This window comes from Myotis lucifugus, unplaced genomic scaffold (genome assembly GCF_000147115.1).
Source record: "Myotis lucifugus unplaced genomic scaffold, Myoluc2.0 scaffold_231, whole genome shotgun sequence".
NCBI lineage: Eukaryota > Metazoa > Chordata > Mammalia > Chiroptera > Vespertilionidae > Myotis > Myotis lucifugus.
Genome location: NW_005871279.1, coordinates 777047 through 795351, shown reverse-complemented (window position 1 = coordinate 795351; position 18305 = coordinate 777047). Strand labels below are relative to the sequence as shown.

Here is an 18305-nt window from a genome sequence, read left to right as displayed (position 1 = left end):
AAAAAAAAAGAAACATCAGTGATGATAGAGAATCATTGATCAGCTGTTTCCTGCATGCCCCCCACTGGGGATTGAACCCGAAACCCGGGCATGTGCCCTTGACTGGAATCGAACCTGGGACCTTTCAGTCTGCAGGCTGACGCTCTATCCATTGAGCAAAACCAGCTAGGGCTATATGGATACTTATATAAAAAGAGAGAAAAGTGATTTCCAAATTTTCACTGGTGAGATTTAAAACATAATAATATTCAGTACAAGTTTTTGTAAAACAGGTCTACTGATGAGAAGAATGGAATTCTTTTTGGGAAAGGTGGAGAACATTTCTCTTAATTAGGGAACAAAGTTATTCCCTATCATCAAAATCAATTGCAAATGTTATCTGTTAATCCTGATCTGTAACAAGATTTTACACATTTACTCTTTTACCCAAATTTAGTCTTTTCATTCAGATAAAGTGTCTAATACTGAGATCAATCCAAGGGCACATGATTTTATTTATCTATTTACTTTATTATTATTGTTTATTTTATTATTATTGTTTAAAAAATAATTATTTAGCCCTAACAGGTTTGGTTCAGTGGATAGAGCATCAGCCTGTGGACTGTAGGGTCCCAAGTTCCATTCTGGTCAAGGGCACATGCCTGGGTTGTGGGCTCAATCCCCAGTTCTCTCTCATCATTGATGTGCCAATCGATGATTCTCTCTCATCATTGATGTTTCTATCTCTCTCTCCCTCTCCCTTCCTCTCTGAAATAAAAAAATATATATAAATAATTTTTTATTGTTGAAAGTATTACATATGTCCCTCCCTTTCCCCCATTGACCCTTTCCAGTCCACCCCCACCGCCCGCCCCAGGCCCTAATTGAGATTTTAATCTCTTGGAAGGCAATTATAGAATTGATCCAATCATTTCTTATTTAAAGTTAAGTGAAAGCTGCTCAATGGCACAAGTAAATGAGTCTTGAAATTTGAAAATTTCCTTTTTATTTGTATTTAGCAGTATTTGTCTATAAAATACTGCTAAAACTGTAGTTTGAGCTCGAATAATAAAATCACTTCAAATCTGTGTGAGAATGGAGGGAGATCTTGCTTTTATTGTCAAAATGACTTTACCACAGAATAAGTTTTGCATGTAAGTGCTGTACTGTCTTGTAAGTTTGAGTTCATTAAGAAGTATCATTGGCAATCGGTGTGGCTCAATGGTTGAGTGTCAACCTATGAACCAAAAGGTCATGGTTTGATTCCGGGTCAGGGTGCATGCCTGGGTTGCAGGCTCCATCCCCAATGGGGGGCATGCAGGAGGCAGCTGATCAATCATTGATGTTTCTTGCTCTCTCTCCCTCTTCCTTCCTCTCTAAAATCAATAAAGATGTGTTTGCTTTTTAATTTTTATTTATTTATTTTAAATATATATTTTAAATATATTTATGTGCCATTGACCAGAATGGAACTCCGGGACCCTTCAGTCCGCAGGCTGATGCTCTATCCACTGAGCCAAACCGGCTTGAGCTGTTTTTTTTAATATGTTTTTTTTTAATTTAACAAAAGAAGTATCATTGATCACAATGAGCAAATTAGCAAAAATGAATTCTAAAGCCACCCAGTCATTGTTCCATAATAGTGGTTAAGGGAGGTTCTTCTCATTTAGGAAAAAACTTTAGTCTTGGCCCTGAGCTAAAAAACAAAACTCATAAGAAAATGTTTCCACTGGTAAGGCATCAAACGCTGTGTGGTAGGGAAGTCAGGATATTTAGCTGCTGATTGTGACAAAATATGTGGAGTGACAACAGTTAAGTCCATGAGAGCAAATAAGTTTATTGTTGACACTACCCGTTCAGGGACACATGGTAGATGTTTTCTACAAAGTACCTGTTGATTGATAGTACAGCACACTGATGTTATAACCATAGGCTAGAAACAACTTACATTTTCACAAGTGGAAATCTGTCAAAACGAGCCTGTTTCTGCTTACACAGGTTGTAACACACCATAGCTGATTTCACCTTAGGTATATTGATTAGAGTTTTCTCAACTTCTTTAAAAATATTTTCACCTGTTGCCAGCAGCTGAATCAGAGGTTAATTCTTCAGTCACCCCAAACATTGACTCCTTGAATCAACAGGCACAAATGGGCATTATCAATAACACTTTTCAACTTATTAAGAGCCCAGGAAAACCTCTCAAAATAACTTGCCTTCCTAAATAATTTAAAATGACTATTGATGTTGTTCCCAGTGGCCTCAACACTTTAAGCAGTTGATCTCAGTCAAATGATACCATTGTAATTAGCTAGTTATTAATAATAGGAAAGGAGCAAAGGGAAGGCCAGGCATTGTAGGCATGCCTTTTGGGCAGCTTCACCAGGGAGCTGCAGCCTTGCCCTCCCCAGGGAACCACCAGCCTATTCCCTGCAAAATGCTGGGGGCAGGGGACTGGACAAAGGAAGATAGACACATTCCCAGGAAAGTTGGGGTGACATAGGGAAGGTACTTGTATGTCAGTCAGACCTGGGGAATAGGGATTGGCCAGAGTGGGCGTGGCCACTGCAAGCACCGAAATTGTGGGAATACATAATCCTGTAAATAAAGGGGTGCTCTCTCTTGGCTAGTGGCTCCTGCTTGGCTTCCTTGCGATTTTTTTTTTTTAGGTGAGCAGGGTGCAAGGGTGACTTCTTTCTGGGTTCTTGTCCAGATGGATTTGAAGAATGAAGCCACAGACAAAAGGTGGTAAGTGAGAAGCATAGAAACTTTATTGCAAGTAGATACTACCTCTAAAACTACATTTAAGCTTCTAATTCTAAGACTGTCTCTCCTGGCTAAGGAGAGGCAGAGGGGTCCCCTAAAGAGGGGTGGCCGCTGCTCTCTTTGTCTGGAGGTATTATATGTCCTGGAGACCACCCTTTCCCTCATTGTGCCTTTACCCTGTGGGACCTTAGCCTTGTAGTCAGTTCCCATGGCCCCCACATCCTCACTTCTCCTCCTTTTGGTTATCTTACTTGTTCAGGTTGGAGTTGCTTTTGAGCTCCCTTATGGCTTCCTCTCAGTTGTCCTGGCTGGAGATGTTTTATTACCCCTTAGGTCAGGGCTGCTTTAGATCTAACTTATGGCTGCTTTAAGTGTCCTCTCTGGACCCCTCCCCCCGCTTCCTGTCTGCCTAGTTAAGCTGGCTAGCCAACCCTGATCACTCGCATTCCTCCATGTTTCCTCCATAGCCATCTGGCCCTGTGGACTCGACACCCAATGGACTGATGGACCACAGTGGGAAACACAAGCTAAACTAGCCTGATGTTGAACTGGACCCAGCTCCAACGTGGAAAGGAAACTGTGGACACTGGCTCTGATTTTAGCTCTACTGAAGCCCCAGTCATACCTCTTCTAGGACTGGACTAAGGGAAATGGGACTTTGGAAACCCAGGTGTAACTCCACAGAAATAAAGCTTTCTACTCACTATAGCTCATCCTCCCGCTGGGGCCTCTGGAAATGCTCCTTCTGGTGGTACTCCAAGAACCCCACTGCATGAGCAGGAGGGGGAGGGGGAGAGATGAGGCCCTTTCCTATCCTGAAACACAAAGGCTAATGGTCTTAAACAGGTTTGTTTTTTTCTGAGTACATTTCGTCAGCTGCTGCAATGAATCATCATTTAATCCACATACCATAAGTAAATAACTTTCTTGCAAACAAATAAGCCACTTACTTTGGTTGCAGCTTCATTTCCTTCCTTCCTTTTTTCTTTTTTTTTTTGTGAGGAAATTTTACTATGATGAGATGTTCCATTTAATTTTTATAACTTTTCTGTGATTTGGGGATACTGTGAAAACATCTTGGTCTGGTAATGTCAACATATATTGCATTCTTCTTTTTTTAAAAAAATATGTTGTTACTGATTTCAGAGAGGAAGGGAGAGAGGCATGGAAACATCATGGTGAGGGAGAATCATTGATCTTCTGCCTCCTGCACGCCCCCTACTGGGATCCAGCCCACAACTCAGGCATGTGCCCTGACCAGGAATCAAACCATGACCAGGGCTCATGTCCTTTTAATACACTACTCATGTCCTAGCCGGTTTGGCTCAGTGGATAGACCGTTGACCTGATTGAAGGGTCCTGGATTCGATTCTTGATCTCTAGTAGGGGGCTGCAGGAGGCAGCTGATCAGTGATTCTCATCATTGATGTTTCTATCTCTTTTTCTCTTCCTTACTCTCTGAAATCAATAAAAATATACTTAAAAAATACACTACTCATGATAGGCACTTTATTTTGATAGGAAGTTTCTTTTTTCACAGTACTCACCTCTATCAGCATCTCCAGAGAATGCTGTTCAGTGTTCAGAAAATCAACATCATTAGTGAATCTTCATTCAAGAAAAAAAAATGCGTTTTCCTCGATAAACAGGATTTTCTTTTTGCCTGAATAATTAGGCATTACATAACTAATCTTATAATTTTTTTGCCTGTGTTGGTTCGCGCAAAGCATTGTGGTTTTCTTTTTATAAGGTAAACACTTAATAGTGTAGTGGTCTGGTTGGGAATGTGTAGCCTATGCTGCCATCTAGTGGGAAGTTTTATTATTACACTATGATGAAGAGCGTTTTAATGTCACCCATTTTCCTCTGAAGCAGAGCAAGATTCTTCAGATTCCTTGCTCCTATCACAACTGATTCTGTATCTTAGGAATGAAGTGGGAGGGAAATGAAAGAGGGTGGTAGAAAGGAAAGATACTCTACTGGAGCTTTGTACTTAAATTCTGGGAAACGAAAGAGAAAACACCACTTCTGAGCGAGAGCCAGGCATTTTGGAGGGCTAGATAATGCCCCCTACTGGCTGCTCTTGGCATAGACAAGTTATATTATATTTACAATGTACCAAAGGGCACCACCCCCCCTCAAAAAAAGTAAATAGGTTGTGCACTTAATCTCTCTAAACTTGGTTTCCCCATATATGCAAAAGAGAATGATGGGGGTAGTCTAAATATTCTCCAAAGGTCTTTCCATATAACGTCCTATGACTCTACAATTTCTTACTCAAAATATTTTGCCTATGTGACATCCCACAGACACGTTGGGATATTTTTGGAAGCTTAGAATGTGTTGTTGTTGGTAGATGTTCTTGATCCAGTCTAAATAAGGCCTTATATTTCCTTTTGTTTTCTCTTTGTAAGCAAAATAATAGCTACATATCCCAAGATGAATACTGGGGACACAGTAATGCTATCCCAGTTTTCTCTTTGGCTTCCTGGCAAAGGGATGAAACTGGCTGACGTCACAGAGTGGAAGAAGAGTGAACAGGAGGCAGTATGTGAGGGAGAGCTTAAACCATTACAAAATTCAGCAGTGACCCGTGATTCATTTTGTTTCCTAGTAGTTGCCACTTTCTAATTTTGAAAGATGTGGTTTTCTGATTTTTTTTCCTAAGAAGCTTACTGGGCTTGCAAAGAAAGCTCTAAAGGGATAAGGTTAAGGAGCTGATTCAGCATCAACAGAAGCAGATGTCTTATTGTAATTAAATTGAAACTCTTAAGACATTCTATGGGCCAATTTTTGTAGTCTAGCCATTGCCTTACTTTTACTTTTACTTTTATTTATTTATTTTAAAATATATTTTTATTGATTTTAGACAGGAATGGAGAGGGAGAGATAGAAACATCAATGATGAGAGAGAATCATTGATTGGCTACAGCCTGAACACCCCCTACTGGGGATTGAGCCCACAACTGGGCATGTGCCCTTGAATCTAACCCAGGACCCTTCAGTCCACAGGCTAACGCTCTATCCACTGAGCCAAACCAGTTAGGACTATTTTTACTTTTATGCAAACAATTTCCCACTTAAAATTCATAACTGCCCTGGCTGATGTGACTCAGTTGGTTGGAGCATTGTCCCGTACCCCCAAAGGTGGTGGGTTTGATGCCTGGTCAGGACACATACCCAGGTTACAGATTTGATCCCTGTCAGAGTGCATGATGGAGGCAGCTGATCAATGTTTCTCTCTCACATTGATGTTTCTCTCCCTCTCCCCCTCTTTCCCTCTCTTTCTCTCTCCTTCTCTCTCTAAAATAAAATTTAAAAATCATAACTGACAAAATACAACTGCTTTTATTCCTTCCTTAATGTTGACATTGATATAAGTAGTTGGTCTGGCAAAGATTATTCAATAAAGAGGTCAGATGGATTTGCATCATTGTTTCATCTCTATTTTGTGGAAGTGGGCACCTGGTACACCCTGACATGATAAGTGATGGTGAGGAGGCATGTGATCTGCCAGATATTCCTGAAAAATGTGTGCCCCAAATAGCTTCACCGCTGGCCCAAAAGGTAGACAACATCTACATTAGTGTTACATTCCTTCAGTCAAAGTTCCTTCAGGAAATCTGTTATCCTGGGCGGAAATCGCCCCCACACAAAAGATAAGACTGCAAACTGTTTTTTCCCCGGTTTCGATTCCGGTCAAGGGCACATGCCTGGGTTGCGGGCTTAATCCCCAATAGGGGATGTGCAGAAGGTGGCCAATCAATAATTCTCTCTTATCATTGATGTTTCTCTCTCTCCCTCTTCCTTCCTCTCTGAAATCAATAAAAATATGTTTAAAAAAAGAGAAATCTCTTTATTTTTTTAAAAATATATTTTATTGATTTTTTTTTACAGAGAGGAAGGGAGAGGGATAGAGAGTTAGAAACATCGATGAGAGAGAAACATTGATCAGCTGCCTCCTGCACACTCCCTACTGGGGATGTGCCCGCAACCAAGGTACATGCCCTTGACCGGAATCGAACCTGGGACCCTTGAGTCCGCAGGCCGACGCTCTATCCACTGAGCCAAACCAGTTAGGGCAAAAAAAGAGAAATCTCTTAATGTCAGCACTGCCTACTCTTTTTCAGCTACCAATATTTCATTGTGAACTTAAAAGTTTAGCAGTCATCGAAATTAGTCTCAAGATGATAGGGGGCATAAAATTTAAATGAGGAAGATGTGTAAAGCACATATTTACACATGTCAGAATTTTCCAAACTTGATACTGTGGAGGAGCACCTTTTCCTTTTTAAAGAATAGTAGTAGGTATTGTGGATTAAAAGAGAGAGAGAGAGAGAGAGAGAGAGAGAGAGAGAGAGAGAGAGAGATCTAAGGTCAACTAAGTTTAGGAAACACAGAACTCAGGAAAAGTAAAGAGGCTTTAAAAAATAATCATTCAATGCCCTCGCCTGTTTGGCTCAGTGGATAGAGCGTCGGCCTGTGGACTAAAGGGTCCCAGGTTCAATTCCGGCACATGCCCAGGTTGCTGGCTCAATCCCCCCCCCCCCCCATAGGAGGCATGCAGGAGGCAGCCAATCAATAATTCTTTCTCATCATTGATGTTTCTATCTCTCTCCCTTCCTCTCTGAAATCAATGAAAAATAATCATTCAACAAATATTAAACACTGAGTATATGTCAAAAATGGTTATAAGAGTTTGGGATACCCCAGGGAATAAGACAGACAAAGACCACTTCCCTGTAGCGCTTACATTCTAGCAGGATTAGACAGACAATGAGCAATAAACATAATAAGTAAAAAATGTAAAACATGTTTCGTGTATAAGTTAGATTGGTAACATGGGTTGTTGGAGGAAAGGGAGCATTCTGTGTATTTTTAGAAGGGTGTTTGGTGTATGCTCCATTGCATACATATTTAAATTTGTTAAAGGAGTTAGTTATAGAGATACCAGGATTAACAAAGTATCAGGCCAGGTGGCAACCAGAGCAAAGACCCTGGCTGTGTTCAAGGAGCAGCAAAGAGGCCAATGCCTGTGGGGCAGCTGGCTGGGCTGGGGTGAGGGGAATAGGAGGAGAAGTCAGAGAGCCAAGGAGGAGGAGGGAGTTACAGGTTATGGTAGGGCTTTTTAGCCATTGTGAAGACTTTTTCAATTGATGGCAACGGGGAGCCTTGCAGTTTTGAGGAGAGGAGTAAATTGATCTGACATATTTTTAAAGGATCACTGGTTGCTATGTTGAGAATTGGTTGGAACAGTGCAAGGGAAGAGGCAAGGAGACCAGCTAGGGCAATAAGGCAGTAATTCAAGCAAGAGATGATGATGACTAAAAGACTAGGGTAGTAGCTGAGGTAGGTGGGAAGTGCGTGGATCTTGGATGTATTTTTTTTTAAGGTGGGTTGGATATGGAGTGTGAGAAAGAGGAGTCAAGAAAAGACAGTATTGTCATCAGTTGAGATGGAGAAGGTTATTGGTGGGTGGAGGGAGATGTTAACAAGCTAACTTTTGGACATGTAAATTTTTAAAAAATATATATTTTATTGATTTTTTACAGAGAGAAAGGGAGAGGGATAGAGAGCTAGAAACATCCATCAGCTGCCTCCTGCACACCTTCCACTGGGGATGTGCCCGCAACCAATGCACATGCCCTTGACCGGAATCGAACCTGGGACCCTTCAGTCCGCAGGCCGACACTCTATCCACCGAGCCAAACCGGTTAGGGCAAGGTCATGTAAATTTTGATATGCTTATCAGACATCCAAATAGAAATATTAAGCAGCCAGTTTGATGTGTGTCTTAGTCCATTCAGGCTGCTATAACACGATACCACAGACGGGGTAGCTTATACATGACAGAAATTTACTTCTCACAGTTCTGGAACCTGAAAGTCCAAGATCAGGGTGCCAACATGGTCAGATGGTCTCCTCAAGTTGCAGGCTTCTTACTGTATCCTCACGTGGTGGAAAGGATAAGGCAGCTCTCTGGGGTCTCTTTTGTAAGGGCACTAATCCCATTTCTGAGGACTCCATCCTCATGAACTAATCACCTCTCAAAGGCCCCACTTACTAAAACCATCACCTTTCTGGGTTAGGATTTTATGAATTGGCTGGGGTGGGGGGAGACACAGACATGTAAACCATAGCAATATGAGATGGGATTTTTGGACAAAAGCCTGAACTGACAACATAAATCTGGGAGTGTTTAGCACATGTATGGGTTTTAAAGCCCGGAGACTGGATGGGATCACTGAAGGAGGGAGTTGATAGAACAAAATGAGTACTGAAGTACTGAAGTACTGAGCAGAGGGCCACTGCGATATTATGAGATCTGATAGAGGGTCTATTGTTAATCCTCACCCGAGGATATTTTTCCATTGATTTAAAAAAAATCTTTATTGTTGTGGCTCAGTTGGTTGAGCATCATCCCATGCACCAAGAGGTCACAGTTCAACTCCTAATCAGGGCACATACCTGTTTTGTGGGCGCGATCCCCAGTGAGGGCATGTAGGAGGTAGCTGAGCGATGATGCTTTCTCTCTTATCATTGAGGTTTCTCTCTCTCCCTCTCCTTTCCTCTCTCTGAAATCAATAAAAATATATTTTAAAAAAGGAACCACGAGATAAAGGCAAAAGTCTACAGATGTGTGATTAAAATTAAATTAATCATCTTTGTTCTCATTAAGCACATTATTTTGCCAAGTCATTAAATATATTCAAATGATAATGGTATTGTGTTGGATTAAGGGGATTTAACTCCTAACCTCATTTCTTTGTCTGCCGAGGACCGCAGCTGGAGAGTTTATTGAGTAGAGGATCAAGCATCTTATTAAAGAACTTTCCCTGCAAAGGGGAACTAAAGGATACAAACTGAAAATGAAAAGAAAACAACCTGCTTTGTTTTCCATAACTTGCTGTTGATCCAGACAGATGTTTGCCTGCAGGTGGTGTGAATTGAATCTACTAAAACAGAAGACCAGCACTGAGGGCACTGTCTCGCTTTCTTCCTTGATACCTTTCACCTGGGACACTTGGTTTTTTCAAAGACACAGGAGCAATACTGATAACAGTATTGGCTGCATCCACCTGCATTCCTTTCTTCCAGAGATGATCCTGGCTTCCCTTCGTCACCTGCATCTGGGCCACCGGATGCCCAGCGCTGTGGTGCTGCTGAAGTCAGGACGCCCGCCAGCCCTGCTCCTCTTCACTGACACGAACAGGTGAGCTGTCCATAGTGTGGATGCAGCTACAGCCCAGCTTCCCCTCCAGCTGCCTCAGACGTAGGGAACCTAGAAGCACCTCTGAAACGGTAGCAGGTCTTTGTCTCCAGAGATAGCATTCACTCAGAATAAATCACCTCTGCTTGGCGTCAGAAAGAGCACGGCCTTGGGTCTCTGATGGCATTTGTTTGCTTATTTTTTGGAGGCAACAGATCAAAGGCTCACATAGGCATCTTTTTTAGGGAATATATTTCCTCAATGAGTAATGCTTTTATAAGTAATGTGTTACTGAGGAAACTTAATTTTTTTTTATTGATTCCAGAGAGGCAGGGGGAGGGAGGAAGAAATTGAAATATCAATGATGAAAGAGGATCATTGATTGGCTGCCTTTGAGTAGTAGTCTAAAAACCAACTTCTAATGTTCAGTATGGTGTATAGTTTCATGTATTGATGAGATAGTATTGAAAGCCGTTAAAGCCAGTTGTTGTCTTCCAAGAATAGTTTCCATACCTTTGAAACATCATTGAACGTCGATACATTATTATCTGTCATCAATAATTGAACACGTGCTTGGGCAGGCTAGTAAGGGAGCATAGCTCACTACTAGAGTGACAAGTTCATCCCAATTTGCTGGGGATTTTATTTTATTTTATTTTTGCCTTTGAAATTGTCTTTATTTCTGAACATTCCTTTACAACCATCCACCCCAGGATTAACTCCCACAGATGCACCTCGAGCCTAAATCCCCAACTCTCCTCAAGCAAATCAGATTCATGTTTCTGATTGTAGGACACTTTGTTTTTAGATCCCATGAACTCCCCAACCTTTGTCCCTGCGATCCTGTACCCGGGCTGGGTCCCTCCCTTTCCCCATTCACACTGAGCATGAACATGAAACGTGAGTGGCACCGCATACTGCACCCCAGTCCGAGGTTTCAGGTCCCAGGGGCCCAGAAGGAAGCCCTTGTTAGGTGCACCTGGTGAGCAGAGTCACTACAGGAGCACATCACGGGCTCCATGATGTGTGTGTTTCTGAGAGGGCGAGGGCTAGGCCCTCCATCTTGCCCCAGGGTAAGGGCTACATCCTCCATCTTACCTTGGCCACGTGCTTGGCAAGAAGGTTCTTCCCGGAAGTCTAAGACTCTGCTAGCCACACCCAGGAACAAGACATCGACTTGCGCCTGGCCAATCGGCAAAGCACAATCCTTTCTCCTCCCCTTACTCCAACCCCCCCATATAACCGGTCTCTAGGAGGGGTTCTGGCTCTCAGCCACTTGGTTTGCCGTTGTGTCGGTGAGTCTGGTGGACGGGGAGCCGAGCTAGCTTGAAATACAGATTCTTATGCTTTTGCATCGGATTGACTGGCTCCCTGATGTGGTTTCTTGGGAATCTTGAAATCTGGACATAACATTTGGGGCCTCGTCCGGGATTCCCAAGACCATGTAGGGATCCTCAATTCGTAGAATCTGCGTAGCCGCGGCAAGTGTCTGTGTTGTGTATTCTGTCCTGTGTGAGCTCACTTCTGGAATCAGTGCCTGAGGGGTCTAGGGCGGACGCGCCCGTGAACGACCACAGGCGGGGGAGAGTTAGAAGACATTCTGCTCCCCACGAGGAATGTGTATTCTCCTCACGGATATGAGAGATGTGTATTTCTCTCATGAGAGATGTGTATTCCTCTCGCGGATTTGAGACTAGGCGGGTCGCACCCGCCGGTTTTGGCGTAATGCCATCGTCTAGTTGCTTCCATGGAGTTGAAAGGCTGTTCTTTGGGCCCTGTTTGTCTGTGCCCGTTTCTCTGTTTTCTGTGGATTGTGGTTGCAAGGAGATTGGGGGAGGCTTTAGAGCTCCCTCAGGAATTGGGAAGTTGTTAGGAATTGAATGGATTGTTTAAACTCTGAATGAATGTCTGGTGAAAGTATGTGAGTGTAAAGGCAGGGGAGGGGTCCCCGCCCGCCCGAGCGCATCCCAGGCAGGGAAGGTGAGCAGGGATCACTGTGTGCCTCGGGCCACAGGAGAGGAAAGATGCGCCTGGATGCGGAGGCTGAGGCTGGCGCACCGAGGCAGCTTGCTGCGCAGTCGGGGCGCCCGGGGGCAGGTGTGCAGGAGCGCGGCGCGCGGCTGCCCCGGAGCCTGGCCGCGCAGTGGGCCTGGGCGGCTCGGCTGCGGCGGCAGCCCTGGGGGCTCGGCCTCCAGCCCGGTCGGCAGCGAGCGCTGGGCCGGAGCCGGAGCCCGAGCGGCGCGGCCTGGAAGAGGCCGGAGGCCATGAGCGGCGGCGCGCCTTCGGGGGGCGGCCCTGGGGGCTAGGGCTGGGCGCGGACAAGCTCGTTCTCGGAGCCTGGCGGCGGTGGCGGCGGCGGGCCGGAGTTGGCCCCGGGCTTGTGGCAAGTGAGTGGAGCCCGGTGGAGCGCGGGGGGCGGGGCCGGCGCGTCGCTCACGGGAGGCGGGAGCGGCGAGGCCCCCGTCGGCGTCGGGTCGGGGGGGAGGTCGCCCCAGCTAGATCATAGAAGTTAAATGTAAAAGTTTTAAAATGCATCCGGGATTTCTGTGCACATGTAAAGGGAAAAGACCAGTTTAAAAACGAGTGCGCATAGTTTTGAGCTGAACCTGACCTTTTGCTGTGTACAGAATAAAAACCCGAGACTGTTTTGGCCTTAAAAAGTGGCGGACAAAGAAATGCAGGCTGGTTTAAAATAGCTCTTTTGAAATTTCCCGCCCTGAGGCAAGTACCACCAGGAAGTTGATAGTCAAATTTACATGTGAATAGCTATGGGGTTTACTACTTGATTTTCCCAGCAGAAAAATTGTGACCATTTTGAAATTTAGCAGCTATGCCAGGCTTATTGGCTGGAAACTTAAAACTTTTAAGTTCAAATCACCTATGAAGCAGGAAGTGTACTTGCCTCTCGGGTTTATTTTTAAACTGATCTCTTTAAAAGGGACTGGTAGCAGTAATCCAATTTCTAAAGTACAATTATTTCAGGTAGAAACTGGTTTCATACTGATCTTAAAAGGCTCCAGTTCAGTGTTCTGGAGACCCAGGGTTTGTTTATTTGTGATGAATACCGTTTCTATCTGAATAAGACATAGGTCAAGAATCCTGTCCTGCGATGTGGGAAAGGCCCCCACATCTGTTCCTGTCAGGCCCCCATCAGGGGACTTGGATGATGTTCCTGTTATCAGCTCAAGAGCCCAAGACTGTAAAAATACTTGTTCACTGAAAAGGTGTAAGTGTAAATGTTTATTTGATGTTTGTAAGCATCTCTGTTTGTTTGCTGGGAGTTGCTATGTGATATTCTGTGCTGGGTTGGGATTTTGGAATTCTGGAGTAAACTTAAAAAGTATTTGTACATTTAAGGATGGGGCTCACAGTTCCCCAAGGCAAAGATTTAATGGGCCCTTCCCCCTGCCTGTGAAGAAAGACAATGGGCCTTGGAATCTGTAAAAATAGGCGGGAATGAAGCTGGTCAAATGTACTGAAAGGGTTTGGTCTAGCAAAGGAGGGGCTGATACCCCCTCCTAGCGATCATGTTTGGCAGGCCCCACCCCCTATCATTCCTGACTTTCTTGCTGCAAGAATTGTCTCTTTTCTTGAGAGGGCTCCAGAGGGCGCACGAGGACATTTGGCTGAGCCTCGGCGCCACCCAGGCAAAAGGCACCACCTGGAGCCTCGATGGAAAGGTCCCTACACCCTACTCCGTGGTGCTGACGACGGCGTCGCGACCTGGGTCCATCACACCCACGTCCGGTCAGCGGACTCATCCACGGTCCAAAAAGACTTCATCACCAAATGGAGCGTCGATCGAGATCAACGCAGCCCGCTCAAGCTCAAGCTACGGTGTGCTCCACCTGCCTGATGCTGGTAACATGACTCGCGATCACTCCTGTTGCCAGGAGCCCCCACAATAGACTTAGATGATGCCTGCATCTTCATGGACATGGCTCCAAAGAAACAAGGACAATTTATAGGAAGGCCAAGAATATACTTTAGTAGAATTTGGCTGCCTAAAGCGGCCATGATGCCAATATCATGTTTCATTGTATTGATATGTTATATTAACCATTGATTCTTTTGCAGGTTTGAATGTATGTTGGCTGTCCTGGGTGACCCCCAAAAAGTAAAGGATAGCTAGCTGCCAAGAGGACAGGTGCCCAAATGGGCAGGAACGGTGCCCATCAGGTTTTGGTCTCTGTTGAAAGACAGCTAACAGTTGGCAGCCCGTAATACTGTCTTGCAGGCCTTTGTGACCATGCCCATGTCAAGGGTAGTAAGCTGGAAAAGGCCTGTTTAAAATAGAAGGTCTAAGGCATGGTTATGCATAAAAAGAAAATTTAATGCCAACAATTACTGTTTTATTAAAAGGAATTGGCAAGAAAAGTCAGAAAATCTTAGAGTAGATCAGTATGTCTTTCTTCTTATGTAATTCCTCCGAAATTTGGCAATGCTAACATGGCAATACATTTCTTTGCATAGATTCAATAAGACCGGTTCCTAATAGTGGTTTTATTAACGGAAAACTTTGACTGGAGTATCATGTTTTAAAGAGCCCTGTCTGAGCTCTAAAGACTTGAAGCCAGTAAGAATGCCACGAAGAAAGCCTGGTATCCTGCTTGGAAGCCCTGAAGATGGCTGGCGCTGGAGTGTCAGGCGGATGCCCTACCATCACTGGCGGTTGGTAAAAATAGAAGGGGAGCAGTAAGGATGCCTCTGCGTCCCTGCGGAACCCCCACACACTCTGGGCCGCAACAAGTAGGAGGGCTACTGAGATGGGCCTTAAAGCCTGGAGCGTGGGCTCAGGTGGAGTTGCTACAGGTGAGGGATTCACCTAACTCAGCAGATACTGCAGGCGGGCCTGATGGCAGCTGGGTGGCGTGGCTTCCTGGCCCTACGGGGCACATTAAGATTCAACCATGAGATTCCAGCAAAGGTAGTCAGTTACCATTCTTGTTGTGTTTATGCAAACATCAGGACAGTAGATAAATTAATCTTAATTTGGCTTTTTGATAGCCATGGAGGAATTTTAAGAAGAAAAATCCTATTTCAATAGAAGTTGTTAAAGCTAAAATGGTTTCTTCCCCTTCCACCAGACCATTTGTTAAGATATGCCCAGTACAGGCCTCTAGCAACGGTGGAATAGAAATGCAGTCCGTCTCATGATTGAGCCGGAAGTTCCAAGACAAAGGGGGGAATGAAATGGCGAGGGCTAGGCCCTCCACCTTGCCCCAGGGTAAAGGCTACGCCCTCCATCTTGCCCCAGGGTAAGGGCTACATCCTCCATCTTACCTTGGCCACGTGCTTGGCAAGAAGGTTCTTCCCGGAAGTCTAAGACTCTGCTAGCCACACCCAGGAACAAGACATCGACTTGCGCCTGGCCAATCGGCAAAGCACAATCCTTTCTCTTCCCCTTACTCCAACCCCCCCTATATAACCGGTCTCTAGGAGGGGTTCTGGCTCTCAGCCACTTGGTTTGCCGTTGTGTCGGTGAGTCTGGTGGACGGGGAGCCGAGCTAGCTTGAAATACAGATTCTTATGCTTTTGCATCGGATTGACTGGCTCCCTGATATGGTTTCTTGGGAATCTTGAAATCTGGGCATAACAGTTTCCTTCCACGTCCTGCGTGGATTAGGGTTTGGGATCTGAAAAGAGGAGCCGCACACAAATGAGAAATGACACGAGATAATTTTGAAATATTGGGGGACCAGGCGGGCAAGGCCAGAAGGACTTCCACTGATGCTCAGGCTCTCCAACCTTTTATTGATCTGGAGTAGCCCCTAGGTAAGGAGATTTCAATGACACACAGATTAGCTCATCAGCAGACAATTTCCAGAAATAGGCAGAATATCTAATCAACAATAATCAACAAGGATTTACATAAGTATCTAAGGAATTTAGTGAACTAAGGTGGGGGTGATGCTTCAGCTACCATTATCTAGATTAACTGGGTGGTGCACAGCTCCGACCTTTGCTAGGGCTTCAAAGGTTACTAACTTTTGGGGGTCTCCTCTATGCTCAGCTAGTGAAGACAATAGTCTCCGGCACCATGTCATGAAAATGCCACGTCATAAACCTCCCAAGAGCTATAGTACTTGGTGACAAGACAGATGGTCCTGGGTTGTCCTAACTCCCTCAGTGTCCCCGTGAGCTCAGCCCGGATCAGGGCAACTCTCTCCTGGTCCACAGTCCCTTGTGTCCTGTAACACTCCAGGGGGACTGGGTACAGCTCGCGCTCTAAACTGCTCAGCCCGGCTGTGTGGCGCAGCAGCTTCTCCACGGTGGCCACGGAGAAGTGGTTCTCAGAGACGGTGAAGCCCCTGAGCTGGTGACAGCGGCTCAGGACCGGCAGGATGGCCTCGACTTGGGAGTCCACCATCCCACAGTTATCCAGGCGCAGGTCCTGGAGGGTGGGTGCCACTGCCTCCAGCAGAGCTCGGAGGGGTTCGGGACTAAAACCGGTGAGGTTGGCGCCATACAGATGCAGGGACTTCAGCTGCCTGAGGTTCGGGCACTGGAACAGGTGTGTCAGGTCGGAATGTGTCAGCTGCGAGCAAAACCACATGGAGAGTTTGTCCAAGGGGGTCTGCAGGCACCTGAGCATCTGGTCCAGACGGCCTCGGAGGAAGGAGGGAGATTCCAAGTAGAGCTTCTTGAGGTGCCGCAGCCTGAGCATCTGAGAGAGGAATTGGGAAAAGGATCCCTGCTCCTCCTGCTCCTTCCTTTCCCATTCTTCTTCCTCCTCCCACTCCTGCTCCTCTTCCTCCCTCTCCCACAAATATTCCTCCTCCACGGCCTGCTTCTTTTTCTTCTGTTCCTCTTCCTCTTCCTCCTCCTGCACTTCCTCCTCCTCCATTTCCTCCTCGTCATCCTCCTCCTGTTCGTCCTCCTCCTCAGCTAACACCTTGATGTGGCAGAGAGCGAGACTCTGCAGGTTACTCATCTGACCCAGGTAGCGAGCAAATGTCCCCAGGGTGGGCAGGTCCCAGGTGCAGTTCACTTCCACCTCCTGGATGCAGTCCAGCTGCACCCCATCCAGGACCCTCCTGACCCTCTGGAAGGGCACCTCATAAATCCTCAGCGCCTTGCAGCACAGGTGTACCAACCCTTCCTTCTGCTGGGCCCATTGGATGATGTACATGAAAAACTTAACCCCATCCATTTCACTGAAGTTAAGGTCTAGGAACACCTCCAAGGGAGCCAAGGAGTGCTCCATGTTGGGGCTGGAGCTCTGCACAGCCACTGGTCCCATCGGTGAGCAATTCCAGGTGCTGTCTCCACACCACATTCTCCAGAAGTTGGCACCCGTGTTCCTTAAATCCAGCACCCGCAGTTTCCACCTCTGGGGGCAAACCTGTTGGTCAAGCAGAAAGTCAAGCCCCTCAAACACCGCTTGTAAGACCATGACCGGAGGCAACCTCATCAGGCTCCCCAGAGGGAGGACAGGGAAGGGCCAGGCTTGCACCATCGCCATCAGGGGCTCCGGTATTCTCCGACGGCAGGCCTGAATGAACAGTGGTGGGAAGAGCTCAGCAGGCAGGTACTCCAGAGCTGCGATGGCTGAGGCCTGGTCCCTCAGCAGGCTCTCTCCTGCCAGCCACAGGAGTGTGGGTGGGGTCCGGAGACTCATATTCAAGGTGCTCAGAAAGGAATCCTGCAGAAACTTCTGATGTGACTGGGTTGGCTGGGGCTCATATCTCAGACCTGTTGGAGAACTACCGCACTGACTTCAGAGCTGGAGGACTCTGAATCTCTCCTCTGGTCCTGAGGTTTTTATACACCTTCTCAAATGTTAACATCCAATCAGAACCCTGAGTCTCCATCCCTTAATGTTATTGGGATTATTTCCTCTCTGCAGATTAATGGATTGAGAGAAAGTTAGGGAGGGGCAAGGTTGAGGCCTGGCTCATTGATTCATTCCACAGACATTGACTGAGGTTGACTTTTGGCCCCCAGTTGTCGTCCTCAGAGTGAGACAGTGACGGTGTAATGGGTTCCTGATGTTAAATAGGAAAAAACACAACCTGAGAGCATGGTGGCTGGGGGTCTTTGGCCACATTAGAGTAATCCAAATGTATCCACAGTTAAAACAGCCACTGCCCACAGCTGACACCCTTTGGTGTCCTCTACAGAGAAAACAAATGAAATGTGTTCATGCATCAAGTGAGGTTTTATGTCACATGACATAGCAGATCATGAGCTCCACAGGGATCAAGGGGTGGGCAATTGAGCATGTGAGTGGCCCTTCATACCCCAAGGCTTGTGTAAGGGAGGTCAGGTAAGAATCACCATGAGAGCCCTGGCAGTTTGGCTCAGTGGATAGAGTGTTGGCCTGCTGCTGGAAGCTGGTCCATCCTTG

The 18305-nt window shown here is 45.9% G+C and overlaps 1 protein-coding gene across 1 annotated transcript; it reads right to left on the bottom strand.

Moving 5' to 3' along the window:
- Positions 1-15998: 15998 nt before the first annotated feature.
- LOC102425169 (PRAME family member 12-like) lies at positions 15999-17830 on the bottom strand. Its single transcript, XM_023762089.1, has 2 exons — positions 16851-17830; positions 15999-16658 (listed from the first exon to the last, which is right to left on the bottom strand). The coding sequence occupies exons 1-2, from the start codon at positions 17574-17576 to the stop codon at positions 15999-16001; spliced, it is 1386 nt and encodes a 461-aa protein (XP_023617857.1). The 5' UTR covers positions 17577-17830.
- Positions 17831-18305: the final 475 nt, after the last annotated feature.

Bases quoted from the DNA above. Each gene is read 5' to 3' on its own strand.
- LOC102425169 (XM_023762089.1), bottom strand. From the start codon at position 17,576: ATGAGTCTCCGGACCCCACCCACACTCCTGTGGCTGGCAGGAGAGAGC. The intron at 16,659-16,850 runs GTGTTAGCTGAG...AGGAAGGAGCAG, and splicing joins TCGCTCTCTGCCACATCAAG to GAGGAGCAGGGATCCTTTTC.